At 38.3% G+C, this 20,057-nt stretch overlaps 2 protein-coding genes across 2 annotated transcripts in view; one reads left to right on the top strand and one right to left on the bottom strand.

The window, feature by feature from the left end:
- ndfip1 (Nedd4 family interacting protein 1) overlaps window positions 1–19,051 on the top strand; it is a 424,215-nt gene extending 405,164 nt beyond the window's left edge. The window contains exon 9 of the transcript XR_009649468.1: window positions 19,041–19,051. The gene's annotated coding sequence lies outside the window, so the exon portion shown is untranslated. The remainder of the gene's footprint in view (window positions 1–19,040) is intronic.
- On the bottom strand, window positions 676–5,327 carry bnip1a (BCL2 interacting protein 1a). Its single transcript, XM_060886588.1, has 6 exons — window positions 5,179–5,327; window positions 3,030–3,122; window positions 2,855–2,946; window positions 2,553–2,657; window positions 1,727–1,845; window positions 676–1,281 (listed from the first exon to the last, which is right to left on the bottom strand). The coding sequence occupies exons 1-6, from the start codon at window positions 5,251–5,253 to the stop codon at window positions 1,085–1,087; spliced, it is 681 nt and encodes a 226-aa protein (XP_060742571.1). The 5' UTR covers window positions 5,254–5,327; the 3' UTR covers window positions 676–1,084.
- Window positions 19,052–20,057: the final 1,006 nt, after the last annotated feature.

Here is a 20,057-nt window from a genome sequence, read left to right as displayed (position 1 = left end):
GTACTGGAGGACACAGACACACACGGACAAACAGATACAGACACACACACACCGACAAACACACACATGGACAAACACACACAGACAGACAGACATGGACAGACACACACAGACAGACACACAGACAGACACACACGGACAGACACACACGGACAGACACACATGGAGAGACGCACACGGACAGATGCAGACAGACAGACGCAGACGGACTGACACAGACGGACAGACACGCATGGACAGACACGCACGGACAGAAACACACGGACAGACACACACGGACAGAAACACACGGACAGACACACAAACATTTATTTATAAATTCAGCAGTTACCAAAAAAAAAAAAGTTTAGCTCATGAGGCATTTGTCCCCAGGTAGTTTATCCCCAAACTCATAAAAAGTGGCATTAACCTGGAGCTGTAAAGCTTCATCACTAACTGCTGTATAGAGTTCAATATAAAAGCTCTTAGGGTTTCTCTTAGGATCCTGAGTTATATGGCCTAAAAAAGCAGCAGGCCATCCTTTTTAACTAAAAATAATGGATTATTCCAAAACACCACAGATTTCCACAAAATGCTGGATTATAATATTTATTTTAGATAAATATTTGATATCAGTATTTAACATAGGTTTGGATTACGTTGGAAAGAAGAATTAAAAGACTCAGACTTCAAATAAATCTTCACGAGTGTGTTTTTAATGTAAAGTAACTGTTCTGGCACTGGATACGTTAATTATAGTTAATGTGCAATAAATATATTATTACAGGACTAATACAGAAGGACAATTATAAGTCATTACTTCAGGAATCAAAACAAAAATAGATCTAATTAGGTATGTATACACTTCCCACTTTATAAAAGTTCAAAGTACATTTTTTTCCTGAAACATACACTGCTGCTTTTCCTGGTACAGATTAAGGCAAGTGCTGGAATAAATATACAAGTTATTGTAATAGTGTGTCGGTCTGTTAGCGGTCAATTACCACCTTCAGAACAATTTAGTCCAACATTTAGTCCAACTTAACTCTGTAATCAGAAAACCGTCATGTGGAAACCGGTTCCAGATTAAACCAAAAGCTTCAGTTCAAAGAAAAGGGAAGAATCTTTTCTTCAAAATATACAGGACGGTGGCCAGGAAGAGCGCCAAAGCCAAAAAGATGAGCAGTTTGTCTGTCAGTTCACGTCGGTTATATTTGGTGATGAGTTTTCTTCCCAACTGGATGGTCCCCGTCATAGCCTTAAACTCTTCATTGGTTTCTAGAACCGTTCTTGATGATGTAGCTATAGAGAGAAAATGAATATTAATAATATTATTATTATCTTTATGCACTGTAAATTATGCTATATGGTTACTACGGCTACCCAAAATACTATTAAAAAATTAATTACGAACTGTGTTATGGTATATGATTTCTATTATTATTATTGGTCTCTGAAATAGGAGAGACTCGTGTGTGTGTGTGTGTATGTGTGTGTGTGGACGGTGACAGTTGGAGAACAGTCCAATCTCATTAAAGAGAACAGTCCACTCAGTCTAGTGAAGTCACAAAAGCATAAAGCCAGGCCTGTTTATGATATTATTTAACTCTTCTTTAACTCCTGTTTAATTCCTGTGTTAGTATTTCACCGTCATATTACGCATGTTTATTTAAATGAAAAATAACCTTTGATTTGAATTTGTAATTAGAGTCTTTGAGATCTATGAAAAGATGACAACAGTCCTTACACAAAGTGCTAATGGTCTCCTCGCTCTGATTCACCTGCTGCGACATCATTCTGCTGATGTTCATCAGGCTCTCAGTGATGTCGCTGGAGTTCTGAACCAAGCTCTCCTTTGTCACCTTTCTGTTCGGGGAGGAACAAAAGAAATTGGCTAAGCAAAAAAAATAATAGATAGTAGAAGTCTTTATGTGTCACATATACACTCCTTGATTAAGGGCAAAGCCTTAACAGTGGCAGCTTGGTGCGACTGAAAACCCGACCTTCTGATCAATAATTCAGCCACCAAGTTCAATGGTTACACAAATAATTAGTTAAACAATTAGTTAAATAAGTGAATAAATAAACAAAAAAAAAAAAAAAATTAATAATTTGTTAAATCAATCGATGAATGCATTCTTCACTTAATCCTCCCAAAAACTGCACTTATATGCTGCTTTGAATAAAAATTTCTAATATTTAGCTAGTAAACTGGTTATAAATAATGGATTTAAGTATTAACTTAATAAATATTTGATACAGGAGAAGAGCCAATGTGAATGATCAATGTGCGCCCTCTACTGGCAACTAATAGTGTTACAGATACATTAATACCAGAACAGATTCACTTACAAAGCATTATCAAATGCGCTAACAGTAACCCCGCCCCCAGCCCCTGACACAAGCGGTTCTTAGGTTTATACCAGCAACGTTTTGGTGCCACTTAAGAACCACTTTTCCTGGTTCAGAGCCGGTGCTTTGGCGGTCGAAAAAGAAAGAACTGGTTCTAAATTAGGCTCCGAACCAGCACTCAAACTGCCTCGGTGGAAAAGGGGCATCTGAGACATAATCACCTCTGTCTTGCTGTACTGTCACCCACACTCAGCAAATCTTCTTTCTCCAGTTTATCAATTGCCAGATTACTGGCCAGGTTGGCTTTCCTCCAGGCCGTCTGGTTACTGCAAGAGCGACAAATCTCTATTAAAGAGGAAAGATATTCACAGCGCTGAACAGTTTAGCCATGTACACCGACCGTGACCAGACGTCGTACAATAAGTTCGATGTAAACCTTCAAATTTTCAAAACAGGAAGGAAAATATTTTCACACCGCTTCACATGTTAAAAATAAGGCATGAATTATCCAGTCCATACTGACCTGAGCATCTGTTTGCGATGACCCTCCACCTGTCTGAGTAAAGCAAGCTTGTCAGATTCTTTATCCTGTTCCTTTCCCATTTGCTCCAGATCCTGTGACACGAGAAGTGAAAGTTATTCTGGGAACCAAAAAACCCCACACTGCTGTTCACAAACGCGACGTAATGCTATGTTACCTGGATCCGCTGGCGAAGGCGAACGAATTTCTCCTTTACTGTATTGTTCAACTCTGTTAGTTTAGTGTGTGGCCCTGTGCATTCACTGATATCCTACCGCAATACAGAAAACACACCATTAATATAATATCATATAATACACCTAGACAGCATAACATTATGACCACCTTCCTAATATTGTGTTGGTCCTCCATTTGCTGCCAAAACAGCCCTGACCCATCGAGGCATCGACTCCACTAGACCCCTGAAGGTGTGCTGTGTCTAAAAAGTTAGCAGCAGATCCTTTAAGTCCTGTAAGTTGTAAGGTGGGGAGACTTGTTTGTTTAGCACATCCCACAGATGCTCGATTGGATTGAGATCTAGGGAATTTGGAGGCCAGGTCAACACCCCAAACCCATTGTTGTGCTCCTCAAACAATTCCTGAATGATTTTTGCTTTGTGGCAGGGAGCATTATCCTGCTGAAAGAGGCTACAGCCATCAGGGAATACCGTTTCCATGAAAGTAAGTAAGGTAAGTGTCAAAGTTACACCCACAAGGATGGCAGGACCCAAGGTTTCCTAGCCGAACATTACCCAATGCATCAAACTGCCTTCACTGGCTTGCCTTCTTCCCATAGTGCATTTTGGTGCCATGTGTCCCCCAGGTGAGCGACACACACGCACATGGACATCCAGGTGATATAAAAGAAAACGTCATTCATCAGACCCGGTCACCTTCTTCTGATGCTCCGTGGTCCAGTTCTGATGCTCACGTGCCCATTGTTGGTGCATTCAGTTGAGGACGGGGATCAGTATGGACACCCTGACTGGTCTGTGGCTATGTAGCCTGTGAACTGTGCACTGTGTATTCTGACATCTTTCCAATCTCATCTGTTGGATCGGACCACATGGGCCAGCCTTCACTCCACACATGCATCAATGAGCCATGGTCACTCATTACCTTGTCGAGGGTCCACAACTGTTCCTTCCTAGGAAAACCTTTGATAGATACTGACCACAGCAGACTGGAAACACCCCACAGAGCTGCAGGTTTGGAGATGCTCTGACCCAGTCGTCTAGCCATCACAATTTGGCTCTTGTCAAAATCACTCAAATCCTTACACTTGCCCATTTTTCCTTCTTCTAACACATCAACTTTGAGGACAAAATGTTCACTTGCTGCCTAATATATCCCACCCACTAACAGGTGCAATGATGAAAAGGTAATCAATGTTATTAACATCACCTGTCAGTGGTCATAATGTTACACCTGATTGGTGTACAATACAACACAACACAACACAATACAATACAACACAATACAATACAACACAACACAACACACATGGTTTTATGCACTTACTGAATTTAAAATATTTCTTTTTATTATGTATTTTTCATACATCAAATTTTTCCTTCCCATAGAAGCATCTTTACTTATTTACTTGCTGATATTATGTCAGTATGTATGTATTTATTTATTTGTTTAATATTAATGTGAAACATTACTTTGTTTGCTTTTAGAATAATTTTATGAAGAGTTAAATGACAAAAATATACACTTTTATATAATTATATAACTATAATTTTAAAAATTTTATGAATGTCCTTATTTTAATAATAAGAATTATTATTATTATTATTATTATTATTATTATTATTATTATTATTATTATTATCTCTCTGTTGGACCTAGTTTCTTTTTTTTTATTCACTTGATAGAGCTTCTTTTTCAAAGATTTGTGATTATGTAGTCGTTCTTATCAGTTATCGTGTGTGTATGTATGTGTGTGTGCATGCGTATGTGTGTGCATGTATATGTGTGTGTATATGTGTATGTATGTATGTGTGTGTATGTGTATGTATGTGTGTATATGTGTGTATATGTGTGTGTATGTATGTGTGTGTGTATGTATGTGTGTGTATTTGTGTGTGTGTATGTGTGTGTTTGTGTATATGTGTGTGTGTCTGCGTGTGTGTGTATATATGTATGTGTGTGTGTGTGTATGTATATATGTGTGTGTGTGTATATATGTATGTGTGTGTATGTATGTATGTATGTGTGTGTGTGTGTGTGTGTAAATACACCTAAGACAGCATTTCCATTCAGACATCAGGGTCACATGACATAAACACATACAGACCCAGTGAACACGTCTCAATGTCGTACCTGTATCAGAGCTTTCATTTCCAGATCATACTTAATAATCTCCTGCTCACATATTCGGACGTGGACATCAGCCATAGCTGCTCACTTTGAGTAAGTGTTCCGGTGTAGAGACCCGGGCTGTATCCCAAACCACGTCCTATGGGAAATCTAGTTAACTACATAGGGAACGTGATCCACCGTCCTGTTCAGAGGTAGTGCACTTATTGACAATAGTCTCTGCTATAATCTGTTCCTAAAACTGTTCCTTAAGCAGTAGGCTACAGCAGATTACTATTACAGCTTTCATTTCATCACACTATGTAGTGGGAGAGTAACGCGATTTGAGACACGTCCCAAAGCAAACTGTGAAGCAAGCAACAATAAACAATGAGAAAACCGGAAGTATCACAATAGTTGTCACGAGCTTTCAAAATAAAAACGTAGTAAAAATACTATGCGTGTGTGTAATTTAACAATATTTATAATAATGTTGTGGATGTATAACTCCTTCCATGTAATATCATTTAATTCTGCTGATACTGCTGACAATCCGCTTTTATATGATAAATAAAATACGATTTATAGCGAACGCCTGATATATTTGTGATCAATTGTGAGTCAGAAGGTTGTGAGTTCAAATCCCAGGGCCTCCAAACTGGTCCTGCTGGGCCCTTGAGCTCAGCTCTTAACCCTTTAATTAAATCACAATCAATAGAAATGCATTTATGGTTGTTAGCTTTTAAATCGACACATTGATTGCTATATTTCATGTTAAATCTGTTAAGACAAAACATTTATCACACTCTGTTTCACGATTTAACATATAATTGATTAACTGTAAAGCAACATACACTTTATATGTTTTAAATATATACGTATTTATATGTAAAAATGTACATTTTGTTTAGTTTCTCTGGTACAAATGTTGAGAAACTAAGCAAAAAGCAGCTTGTTATAGAGAACATGCACAACCCAGTATCACAAAGGCTTAGCAATAACTCAGTCATTCATAGAAACACTCCTTGAATTGTCTTCGCACATACTTTGTATATTTCTACTGTATTTATGTATAGAAATGCTTAGAGCCAGTGTTCCATAAAGTCCATGATGCCCACGCTACATCAAGCTACATATCTCTGCTGACACTCACACAAAATCATTTTAAAAATATAAACATGTAACTTCATTACGGGGGGGCACGGCGGCTTAGTGGTTAGCATGTTCGCCTCACACCTCCAGGGTTGGGGTTCGATTCCCGCATCCACCTTGTGTGTGGGGAGTTTGCATGTTCTCCCCATGCCTCGGGGGTTTCCTCCGGGTACTCCGGTTTCCTCCCCCGGTCCAAAGACATGCATGGTAGGTTGATCGGCATCTCTGGAAAATTGTCCGTAGTGTGTGATTGCGTGAGTGAATGAGAGAGTGTGTGTGTGTGTGTGTGTGTGTGCGCTGCAATGGGTTGGCACTCCGTCCAGGGTGTATCCTGCCTTGATGCCCAATGACGCCTGAGATAGGCACAGGCTCCCCGTGACCAGAGGTAGTTCGGATAAGCGGTAGAAGATGAATGAATGAATGAATGAATGAACTTCATTACATGTTTTTCTCAATCTTAAACAATTAGTCTACAACTTTCTGGATCAATCTGGAACTTAAAAAAAAAAAAAAACACACACAACTAATGTAAATCTGATCAAATATTTGATTTTTTTTTTGAAAGCTCTACAGAACATCTGATTCAGAATCTATGTTTATTACAAATAATAATAATAATAATAATAATAATAATAATAATAATAATAATAATAATAAAAGGTTGAATTCACAAAGGAAAGTGCCATTTTTACCCCAGCAGCCCATAAGTCAAAGCTTCCCCAATTTTACTGCAATTAAAGTAGAGTTTAAAAAGCAACAAAACTTCACCTCTGTCCTCTTTCACAAAACCTTAAGAGTGTCTGTTCTGTGCATCAACAGCATAAACCTCCCCACATCCTGGGAGTGAAAAGCTTGAGACCAAACTAGATGCCAAATCCAGGTAGAGTTTCAGCGTCTTCTTATTTGTGATGGATTTAACATTCCAGACACACCATGAATGTGCACAAAGACCTGTGACAGCAATTTATTTTCAGCCTGTTAGCCAGAAAATAGAGGTTGAAAATTCAGAGAATGAGGATGACAGCTCTATTTTCATTTAAGATGGAGAAACCTGACTGATTTGCCATTCGAGGACAAAAGTAAAAGTAAACAGCTTTTCTATGTGCACTGGCGAGACAAATCGTGCAACAATTTCACAAAGATACTGAAAAAGCAATATATAATCAAGGATGGAAAATACCTGTGTAATGGTACTTATATTTACAGCATTTAGCAGATGCCCTCATCCAGAGCAACTTACACAACTGAGCGTTAAGGGCCTTGCTCAGGGGCCCAGCAGTGGCAGCTTGGTGGACGTAGAAATTGAACACACAACCTTCCAATTGGTAGCCCAACACCTTAATCACTAGGCTACCACATGCCTTACTTGGACCCATCTTGGAAGATTTGTACTTTACTTAAATATTCTGAACATTTTATTGTTTCTTACTCAAATAAATTTGCAATGTGGTACTTTTGTGTGTGTGTGTGTGTGTGTGTGGGGTGGGGTGGGGTGGGGGGGGGGGGGGTTGGGATTGCTGGTGGTGTTGGTTTACAACTAAACCAGAGTTTAGAGAACCACTCTATCTATCTATCTATCTATCTATCTATCTATCTATCTATCTATCTATCTATCTATCTATCTATCTATCTATCTTTAGCCACATCTTTTCACACTGTACACTTCTTTGGGTTAGAGTTAACACTGCAAAATTGCTGCTTCTGGTTCATAGCCCCAGGCAAAAAGCAGTGCTAACCCTGATCTATATTACAAGTGGGAAACGTTTCTCAATCAGGGGTTCAAAGCAGGGTTTAGACAAATTTCACTGTTCTGTAGAGGGCGCCAAACGACTGCCACAGACCAAGCAATACAAAGATGCATTAACAGTCATCACTTAGGATTGGTATTTTATCTGCCATGATTCTTATCAGATAACTGAGTAGCAGACCCCTGGGCACTTGGGCAGCTTGTGACACTGCTGTTTGTGGTTGTGGTGGAAGGTGGAACCAATTATTGATGACATTCAACCTTCACAGGCATAATGACACAGGAGTACTCAAGCTGTGACTGAACAGAGGAAATAGGAAACAGATGTAATTAGTGGAATTGTGGAGATGGTCTCTCCTACTGTGACAGCATGAGAGCGATGCCAACTTGGCTGACGCGTGCCGTCAAAGCCATTCAGCCCCGAACTTGCAAGCTGCTTCCTATTGATAGTGCGACAAATGTCACACATGGACAAGACATGGGTTTATGATTCCTCTTCCCTTATTATGTGTACATGCAGTTGGTGTGTATTTCATTTTTAGTATATGGGATTTTTTTTTGTCTTTATATGTTCTAAGTCACGCTTTAACACAAGGGTTCTCAAACATTTTGCAATTCCAATAGATCTCTTCTAAATCTAATCATAATAATATTTTCCATCTGAACATAATTAATTCTGAAATGAATATTTTGGCTATTTATTGCAGCCAGTGAACTTTTTACTCCTGAACATTTTTTTATAGGGTACTTGTTTTTTCTTGAGTTAATGAGGTTTGGATAAAACCCAGTCAATTCATGTCAGCTGATAACTCTAAGAACTCAAAGATAAATATAATCTACTGTATTAAAAAAAATAGAATCACGAGAAATAATGTGAGCATTTGTTCTGCTCTGAATCTTTCTGTACTGGGACACGCTCGGCTGAGTGAATCCTGACAACAGGGAACTTATTCCAGCAAATAACACATCCCTCCTGTGCTGATAGTCAGAGAATACAGCTAACTCTGAGCATACAACTAAAAAGAACGAAATGTAAAACGATCCTATTTGCGCTTGAGAAGAAATCTTGGCTATGTAATAGATCCAGATTTGACTGATATTTTGTAAACCGGATGTTCAGCCAACTTTTCAACTCATGTTGGTTGACTTCTTTTATTTGGATCGTTTCAGCCTGTTGGCCATGCCATTAGCTTTCTGAGCTGAGCGCAGATATTCTGATCCTGATGCTGGTCCTGTGTTTTATTCTTCCTGTTGTCCCATAAAAGGACAAAACATTCAGTTCATAATCAATGGCCAGCCACATTCCTGGCAGAATATGTTCCTGGAATAGCATAACCTGGTGAAATACGTATACAGAACACTGCCAGAGGAGACAGTTTCCAGTGACCTCACACAGCTCAGAGAAATGTCTTTATTGTTATATAACATGTAATCACTGCTTGGTCACAAAATATACTGATGCTGTACTTACACACACACACACACACACACACACACACACACACACACACACACACACACACACACACACACACACACACACACACACACACACACATATATATTTTTTTATAAATATATATATATATATATATATATATATATATATATATATATATATATATATACATATATTTAAACATATATTTAAACATATATTTATATACATACATACATACATACATACATACATACATACATACATACATACATACATACAAACATACATTCTCACTCAGGTTTTCTTTAAAAAATGGTCAACTATCTATCTATCTTTCTATCTATCTATCTATCTATCTATCTATCTATCTATCTATCTAGTTAATTGTATTATATTGATCTGCTGATTTAATAGGGGGCACGGTGGCTTAGTGGTTAGCACGTTCGCCTCACACCTCCAGGGTTGGGGGTTCGATTCCCGCCTCCGCCTTGTGTGTGTGGAGTTTGCATGTTCTCCCCATGCCTCAGGGGTTTCCTCCGGGTACTCCGGTTTCCTCCCCCGGTCCAAAGACATGCATGGTAGGTTGATTGGCATCTCTGTAAAATTGTCCGTAGTGTGTGATTGTGTGAGTGAATGAGAGTGTATGTGTGCCCTGCGATGGGTTGGCACTCCGTCCAGGGTGTATCCTGCCTTGATGCCCGATGACGCCTGAGATAGTAGCCCGAGGTAGTTTGGATAAGCGGTAGAAAATGACTGAGAGGGTGCTGATTTAATTCCAGGTCACTTCATTAGAAATATTGTTTTTTGTAACTGCACCAACACTGATTATAGATTTCTCTCTTTTAATGAGCTCTATTTATAACACGTTTGAATCATATTTATCATGCAGGAGAACTGAATAAAAGCTCAAATGAAGCTGTATTGCTGAGACACTTGTAAATGTTACAGCTGACTATATTTCCTTATAAAGTTAAAAACTGTCCTATTTAAAATCTTAAATATGACATATTTGACATTTGTCTGTCTATATGAATTTTCCCAACAGTGAGACAACAGCATTTCTCTTGAACAGTTATAGCTACATTCAAAATATAGCCAAAGTTTGTGCGCCCCTGACTATAAGAAACATGTCTGTGGGCCTTTGGTATGTTAAGGGGTTCCTAGCACAGGTACAGATTACAGACAGTTTTGGACATGCAACCTACTAATGACCAAGAGCAAGTAATCTGCATGTAACCTTTAGTCTAATGATCATACATACATTATGAATTCACTCCTGGTTCAACATTTTGTGTTTGAATCAGTTATTATTGCTACTAAGGTGTTCTCCAGCAATATAAACTTCCAATTAGTGGGGCAGTAGTGGCTCAAGTAGTATAGGCTCTAGGTTGTGGCTCAGGGTTCAATCCCCAGCACTGACAATCACTGTTGGGCCCTCGTGCAAGGCCCTTACATTCTCTGCTCCAGGAGCATTGTATCATGGTTGACCCTGTGCTCTGACCCCGACCTCTGAAGTTGGGAAGACTTTCACTGTGCTGTGAAGTATATGTGACAATAATAGAGGCTTCTTCTATCTAAATAAAGCTAAAACAATTTAAAACTTTTTGACTTTCTATTTTACTGTAAAAAACAAAACAAAACAGTGACTATAAAAAGACTGATCTGGATCAGTAACTAGACGCTTGTAGCATACAACATATACATATACATATACTGAAAGAGTTTTGACCAACAGTATACTTCAGGAAATCTCATCCCATCCCCAAGTCACATAAACAAATCTTTCCTCGACAATCTTAGAAAAGGAACAGATCCAAACCCTTATCCCACGATGTCAGATGGACATTTTGATGACTGCAGTAATCAAACCACCCAAGCAAAGTCACCGTTTATAAAATATTAACTGTTTTTCTTGATTGACACCTGCAGGATGCATTTATAAGGAGTGACATTTTCAACCGTGCCTGCTGTCTCTCTATCATTCTCCCAGACAGACAGACGCAGAAGTGCCCTTTCAACTTCCCTACCTCCTCACCCAGAACTGTGATGCAGGCCGAACGTCTGACACACACCTCCAGATGGCCTGAGAGTCTGCAGCGGACACACACTAGTGAACATGGAGGAAGAAAGGAGAAGAGAAAGTATAGAACATGATAGATGAGTGGGTAGAACTCTTGAAAAAGTGCATGGTATTGGCACTTACTGGAGGATAAGGAGAATAACACTGTCTTGGATCCTTTTTATTTCTTGCCAGAAGGATTCCCAAAATACGAGCTGCTTATTACTCACCTCTGCAAAGATAAACAGAACATATGCGTCTACGATGGTTTCCATTCCAATACATACATGTGTTATTGGCTTCTTTTATATCACATGCTTGGTATTCACGTAATGAGGAGAGTGCGTCATCAGAAAATCAATGCTAGGCTACATCTGTTAATTATTTTTTACTCTACATTTGGTCTTTTCTCTCTCTACGTTTTGCTTTGTTTTGTTCTTCCTAAAATAATTGAGGTCAGGATTTAGGCTTATTTTACTGGAGTCTTCGTCAAATATTAAACCGACTCGAGTCAAAAGTCTACAGGATCTTTGTCCGCCCAGTTGCTCTGTACGGATCAGAAACCTGGCCAGCTGCTGCAAAGCACGAGGAGGCACTCCATATGATTGGGATGTGTGTACTGAGGTGGAGCTTCGGCCTGACAGATTTGTCCACGTCATGAACACTGATGTGCAAAAGTGCATAGGGATCGTGTCAATTACAGAAAACATGCAAGAGGTTAAGCTATGATGGTATGGCCACATTGTTTGTAGTGCTGCAGACTCAGGAACCAGGAAGGTGCTGTGGCTTCGCCCCGAAGATCGGCGGCTGTGAGGAATGCCGGAGAAGTTGTGGATGAACTGGATAGCAGACGATATGAAACATGCCCTTCGTGTTAATTAGAGATAATGTTACAAAAGTACGGACCCTGCAATTGAGCGGGAATAACACTAGAAAGAAGAAGAGATTTCATGCTTACAGCACATCATTGTTGAATCCGATTTTTTAAATGACAGCTGTTCTAGCTATAAGGCAAACCATGTCTATCTATCTATCTATCTATCTATCTATCTATCTATCTATCTATCTATCTATCTATCTATCTATCTATCTATCTATGGTGCAATACACAGTAAAATGAGTCCAATGAGTAAAAAAGTACAGTACAATAATACACAAGGGACAGTTCGGCACCACAAATGTGTAACAAATAACTTACAATAGAAAAATGTTGCGGGTGCAAACGTAAAAACTAGAAAACCATGTGGATGCATATGGCATTTTGTTTTTTGTTTTAAAATTCTAATCATACACAGTATGACATGTAGTGAAATACTTTTCAATACTGTCCTTATACTGTATGCTACATAAAAATAGTAGAAATAGAATAGATTAGTATATTTAAGGAAATATATGGAAATAGCTTTGTGGCAGGGGGCACGGTGGCTTAGTGGTTAGCACGTTCGCCTCACACCTCCAGGGTTGGGGGTTCGATTCCCGCCTCCGCCTTGTGTGTGGAGTTTGCATGTTCTCCCCGTGCCGTCGGGGGTATCCTCCGGGTACTCCGGTTTCCTCCCCCAGTCCAAAGACATGCATGTCCATGCATGCATGTCCAAAGACATGCATGGTAGGTTGATTGGCATCTCTAGAAAATTGTCCGTAGTGTGTGATTGTGTGAGTGAATGAGAGTGTGTGTGCCCTGCGATGGGTTGGCACTCCGTCCAGGGTGTATCCTGCCTTGATGCCCAATGACGCCTGAGATAGTCACAGGCTCCCCGTGACCCGAGGTAGTTCGGATAAACGGTAGAAAATGAGTGAGAGAGTGAGTAAGTACAGTATGTGCTGAAACTGTAAAAGTGTTTGATAAAAATTCCTTACATAAACTTTTTTAGGTATCAAAACCATTACTGTGTTGGTCAGTGATAATGAAAAACTCTGTCGTACCATGCTAACATTTAACAATTACTAACACATTTAACAACTAACTAGGCCCTTAAATGCCCAAATCACGTCAAATAGCTTTCATTGATGATTAACCCTTGCATAATGTTTGGGTCTGTGGGACCCATATTCATAAACATCAATAGTTTTGAAAAACTTTGCTTCCTTGTAAATTTGTTGATTTTTTCCACTCATAACTCGATTAAATTTGATTTTCTTTTTTTATTACCTTTTATTAAAAAACAACAAAAAATGTGTAGCACTTTAATTTAAAAAAATGTGATGGAATAAAGGTAAAGGGCAAATATTAACCATATATGCTGTTTATATTGCTTGTAATTGGGATGAAGTAAACATCTGTAGAGTATTTAAACATAAAATTTTTGATTGTATTGAATTAAAAACCCAAAAATGCAGTGGGTCGACCAGACCCACGAACACTGGCTGAGTAACAAAAATACGAACATCATACGAGGGTTAAATCAGATCATTTTTGGTACAATGCCAAATTAGTGTTGAAGTCGATCAAGCGTTATCACCAGGTCAGTGGTGGCTCAAGCAGTTAAGGCTTTGGGTTGTGGATCAGAGAATTCTGGTTCAAGCCCCAGCACTGCTAAGCTGCTACTGTTAGGCCCTTGAGCAAGGCCCTTAACCCTCTCTGCTACAGGGGTTCTAACTCCAACCTCAGGATATGCGAAGAAAGAATTTCACTGTGCTGTAATGCTCATGTGGCAAAATAAAAGCTTCTATCTGTAAAATCTGTGCCAAGTAAATTAGATCTGTAAAACTGGATGTCTTCGTTCCTCATAACACAAATTCATATACTACTCATTAACACACAAGCATGGTAGTTACCTCTTCAGCTTCAGTGTAGTATTATAAATTATTCTCTGCGTACGAGCTGAGGTTTCCACAGAAATAAAGTGAATAGAGAAGGAGAGCGGGCAGGGCTTAGGATTCAAGAAGATGCACAATATTTTTTTCCTTTCAGACTCAGGATATTTTCAGTTCACTCAGCGTTCATGTTTTAAATAATTCAAATGATGACATTCAGTGAACAGGAAAGCTTACTTTTAGACAGTTCATCTGTAATCTATCTCATCAGATAGTCATCAGATAAAAATAATAAAAAATAAAAATTTATCTCTGTAAAATACTAATGGGAAAGTATGGCAGATAGTGTGAAGTTTTCCATGAGGAGATATTTGTTTAGCATTTTGGAAGGAGTATCTAATCGTTTTTTTTTTTTTTAGTTTTTTTTTTTCTGACACTGGAGGCCTTCAAGATTTTGCAGATTTAGTACATTGTTCGCTTCAGAAACTTCACGAGAGAGAAAAGTGAGTCTGGTGAGGGTTTGTAGCTGCTAGTACATGAGTGATAATAGGAACTCGTTTGTGTCACAGATGCTCCACAATGCAATTTAAATGTAGCTATAAACAAATAAAATTGATCTTAACCTTGGCAGATTGATATAAGGTGAATAAAACATTTCCAGACATTGAAAATTAATCGACTTCAGGGTGGTAAGAGGGACTTTTCTACACGTCAGGCCACATCACTCCACCCCTTATTTGAGATTTTGCATTGGTTCTACAGTATATTGAATCTTCGAGTAAGTTTAATATCATCAGAAATATATCAGTTTTTACATTAAATTTATTCCATTTTTACATTAAATAAATAAACAAACTGAATTGTCCTGTTAGACCAGTTAAAACCTAGGGTCATAGAAACTTTGAATCCCACTGGAATCCGTAGGTCGCTATTTCTTTAGTCTTGAAAAGATTAAAAGATGCAGCAAAGACAGGAATTCTGCCACTCCAGAGTTCTACAGAGACACAGAAAGAGCCAATTATTCTCTGTCGTCTGGGACGTGTATGTTTGAAAAGATTTGCATCACAGTATTGTTCAGATTAAAAGGCTCAATCAGTAACAAAGGAAGAGCTTTTCTATGAACCACCATAAGTCATCAAAGATACATCATTACGTCTTGAATGACTTTTCAGAAATGGAGATGCAAAAACGAGTAAAGGAACAGGAAAGGAATTATTACAAAATAAACTTGGCCAAGAAGTCATCCAAGGTGAAACCAGAAACCATCCATTTCAAAATATGTGGCTGTGGTGCCTGAAAGTCTGGGACCACATTGAAAATCTAAAATCTAAAAATCTAAAATACTAAAATCGTATTATCTAACAATAAGTATAAAAGAACGAAGTTGTTAAAGGACATAAACCATAAACAATAACGTCAGGTTAAGTGGCTGGGAAAGCCAGCAAATAAAAGTATGTTTTTAGTCTAGATTTAAAATCTGAAACCAAAGGAGCATTTTTGATGTCTGGAGCGAGCTGATTTTATGGGTGAGGAGCAGCTACTGCAAACACACTCTCACCTTTCGATTTAAGGCGAGATCCAGGGACGTGTAGTAGAGCTTGTTTAGAAGACCTAAGGGACCTAGATGCTGAGTACAACGGAATTAAATCTGTAATGCAAGAAGGTGCTTGTCCCATTAGTGCTTTAAAAACAATTAAAGGAATCTTGAACTGTATTCTAAAGTAAACTGGGTGCAAATTGGGGTGATATGATCATGTATTTTGTACCAGTTAACAGCCTTGCGTCTGCGTTCTGGACCATATGCAGACGTGCTATTGAGGTTTGGGGAAGACCGATATATAAGGAATTACTATATATATATATATATATATATATATATATATATATATATATATATATATATATATATATATATTGATATATAAAAAATCAAATGAAAAGTAATAAAGGAGTGAATAATAAAGTCCTGATATGTTTCTTAACTGGTAATAACTGTTCTTGATAACAGAGCTAATTTGTTGGCAACACAGAGTTCAGAATCACCCAGGTATATTTTACATATGGCGTGATGTATGGAGTGAGATAACTCATTGGATTGCTATGGATGGGGCTGCACAGAAACTTCTTTGAACCACTGTTGCATCAGCCCGCTTTATACTCAACTACATACTGTTGTAGAAAGGACATTATTGACATTTACTCTTCAGTGTCACCCAAATGAGTTCCTCCTGGTTCCTCTCAAGGTTTCTTCCTCATATCAGCTCAAGGAGCTTTTCCTCCGGCCTGCTCATCAGGTGTACCGTAGAATCTACGGCGTAGATGTTAGAGATATATACTAACTTAATTTAAAATTTAAAGTTTAAAGTTTAAACTTCTTTACTTTGTAAAGCTGATTTGAGACAATGTGGAAAAAAGATAATTATATTATATTAACCTAATATGTTGAATATTTAATGTGCACTATTCCTAGATTCCTATTTAAATCTAAGCAAATGTCAGATATTGAGCATGTTAATTGTTTTGTACAAAATGTCAAAATGTCAGATTTTCCCTATGTCTAATCTCTTCTATTGAAGATGACACTTTGGTGGATTTGATCTAAAATAGATCATAAGATTTTGTACAAACTGTGGAGTTCATACAGATCGAGTTCACACTGTCATGTCTATATTTCAATCATTTTCACACAAGTTCTTTTCAGTAATATAATCTTTAATGAAAACTGGTGTATTAAGTTAATAAAACATAAATAGAAGGCATTTCACTAGCACTCTCAGACATCTGGTTCACACTGAAGTGCTTTAGTACCATACAGATGTGAACAACATTCCCTCTTTATCATGTACGTAAAACAAGGGAAGTACTTCTGGAAGGAATTTTACCCAACCACCTGCTGTTTGAATGATTCTGCCTGAACTCATATAAAGCTTTGACTGATCAAAGATCCTCTGATCTGTTAAAGTTTAAAAAAATAAAGCCGCCAAATTAAATATGACTCAGAAAGTCTGGTATAATTTGCTTATTTTTTATTCTTTGAAGCAGGATGGTACTAATAAAGGCCCCACTAACTGGTCCTGATACAGGGAATATCTTCATCTGCTGTTCTGTGAAATGAGCATGCCAACCAAATATACTCTGGGTTGCCAGTTTATTAGGTACTGTACATCTGCCTTGGAGGTGCAAACCTTCTAAAAATTTCACATACCTTTCACGTATGGTGATCTGTTTCTACGTTTGATTATCTGAGAAATTTGTGATTAGATTAAAAAAAATGTTATTTAGTGAACTTAAGTAAACTACATGTAAATGAATCAAACTAGACAGGAGTTTGGTGCAGCAGTCTATCTGGGTGTTTGGCCACCTCACAGCTTAATGCAGGAGTCCTGGTTTGATCTCTGTATGAAGAATCACATGTTCTTCATGTCTAAAACTGGGATTTATCTGGGTTCTCTGGTTTCTCACCACCCTGCAAGAACACTGAACTACCCGTAGGACAGAATGAGTAGTTTGTAAATTTCAACTAGAAGCAGTTTGGGGTCAGAAACTGATTAACAAGCGATTCCTAAAGAAAGCATTTGATTTGTTTCAATTTAAAAGATCTAATATACTGTAAACTTGTACTGAATTTTTTTGATGTGCTTAACAACTCCGGTGTTGTATTTTCATTATTCCTAGGAGAAGTTACCTGCAGTACTGTATGGATGACTGCTCATCAGTTAAAGCTCAATCCTAACAAGACTGAACTGCTGTTGATCCCAGGTGATTCATCCCCAGGTCATGATCTTGCTATATCCTTACACAACGATCTGATCTCCCCTTCAACCACAGCTCGCAACCTTGGGGTAACCATGGACAATCAACTGTCCTTTTCCTCTCATGTTGTTAATGTGACTCGCTCATGTCGGTTTCTTCTCTACAACATTAGAAGGATTTGGCCATTTTTGTCCACACAGGCTGCTCAGGTACTTGTTCAGTCTCTTGTCATTTCTTAAACTGGATTACTGCAATGCACTGCTGGCAGGTCTACCTATGAACACAGTCTGCCCTCTGCAAATGATACAAAATGCAGCTGCACTGCTTGTTTTCAACCTGCCAAAGTTCTCGTATACCACCCCGCTGCTGCGATCCCTCCACTGGCTTCCGGTAGCTGCACGCATCAGATTCAAAACACTGATGCTGGCCTACAAAGCCAAAAACGGACCAGCTCCCTCTTACCTAAAAGCCCTCATCACTCCTCGCACTGCACCCCGCACCCTCCGATCTACCAGCACTGCTCGACTGGTTCCACCATCTCTCAGGGTAAGAGGCAAGCATACTACAAGACTCTTCTCTGTACTGGCACCAAGGTGGTGTAATGAACTTCCCCTAGAGGTCTGGACAGCTGAGTCACTGGCTATTTTCAAGCGGCGGTTGAAGACCTACTTATTCAGGAAACACTTCAACTAGCACTTCTTTCCTTATCTTTTGCATTTAAAAAAACAAACAAAAAAAAGACTTTTTCATTGTAACTTTGAACAAATGTTTTAAACTCATGGTATCTTAAGTATGTAACCTAGTAAGCCAGCACTAATGTATTCAGTGTTAGAGATTTAAGCACTTATGTACGTCGCTCTGGATAAGGGCGTCTGCTAAATGCTGTAAATGTAAAAGTAAATGTACTGATGTCACAGGAAGCCATTAGTAAATATAAATTTCAACAATCTCAAATGTAAGGGTTAATAGTAAATGTAAAATAAGTGGAGATAGAAAAACAGTGGACTTTAACTCTCAGCATATATATGCTACTCTGCTCAGATAGTTAGCAAAGCACAAGATGACGAGCTGTTTGGCGGGTGATATTAGCATGCAAGCGTAAGCTGTGAAGCTGAGTGTGTACAGATGAGGAGGTGAGAGTGTTGATTAAAGATTAAAGGATTTAAGAGCTGCCGTTGATGCCATCCTTTTAGGCAGAGATGAATCCCCACTGGTGGCACTATCAGCAGGCAGTCAGACCGCATTGTGGGTAATGTACGATTAAACAAAGTGAAAATAAATGACAAAACACGACGGCAAAATACGAATAATCCAAGAAGTCTATTAAGAATCACAGCAGACACCGCTGAAGATCACAGGTTAATTATAAAGATATACAGATAGGCAGGTTGTTAAGGGTGGATTTTTCATTGAAGTACCAACCATAGCTACTATACAAGCAGAAAATTGTACGGTGGCATAATATATCATGATATCATATTGTCATATCGCTTAAAGCTACTTGCTAATACATTTCCATTTCAATTTATTAACATTACATCTAATTAATATCATCATTACTAATAACAAAGTTACAAGGAAATTCTATTAATATTTTATATGTCAGCCAACAGAAAAATAATATGCATAAGATCTACTGTAGAATGAAAAAAATAACTAAACAAAAATATACACACAGACAAAAAAAGCCAAAACGGTTGAAGTATGTACAGTATGCGTCTCTCGCATTGCTACAAACACAAGTCACAAATTCAGCAGACAAACTATAAATAACTATAAACATAAATAACCGATATATAAAAAGGCTAGGAACAAGATCAATGAATCTTGTTAAGAGAGATAGGTAAGAGCCTGGTCAAACTGGACACTAACCCGGACATCAATCAGGGGCAGAGTGACCGAGGCTTTCATTCAACAATGACATTCATGCTCACTGAGTACAGCTAAGGTCTTCAGGCTTTACGTGAAAAGTGTCAGGAAACATTCTTTCCAGCAAT

Source organism: Tachysurus vachellii, chromosome 14, assembly GCF_030014155.1.
Source record: "Tachysurus vachellii isolate PV-2020 chromosome 14, HZAU_Pvac_v1, whole genome shotgun sequence".
Classification (NCBI taxonomy): Eukaryota; Metazoa; Chordata; class Actinopteri; order Siluriformes; family Bagridae; genus Tachysurus; species Tachysurus vachellii.
Note: the sequence above shows the minus strand (reverse complement) of the source record. Positions and strands in the feature narration are given on the sequence as shown.

What these genes read in the sequence shown, in the direction of transcription:
- bnip1a (XM_060886588.1), bottom strand. Translation starts at nt 5,253, where the DNA reads ATGGCTGATGTCCACGTCCGAATATGTGAGCAGGAGATTATTAAGTAT. An exon ending in AAATGAAAGCTCTGATACAG is followed by an intron (nt 3,123 to 5,178) that starts GTACGACATTGA and finishes GTATTGCGGTAG; the next exon opens with GATATCAGTGAATGCACAGG. An exon ending in GGAGACCATTAGCACTTTGT is followed by an intron (nt 1,282 to 1,726) that starts GTAAGGACTGTT and finishes TTCTCTCTATAG; the next exon opens with CTACATCATCAAGAACGGTT.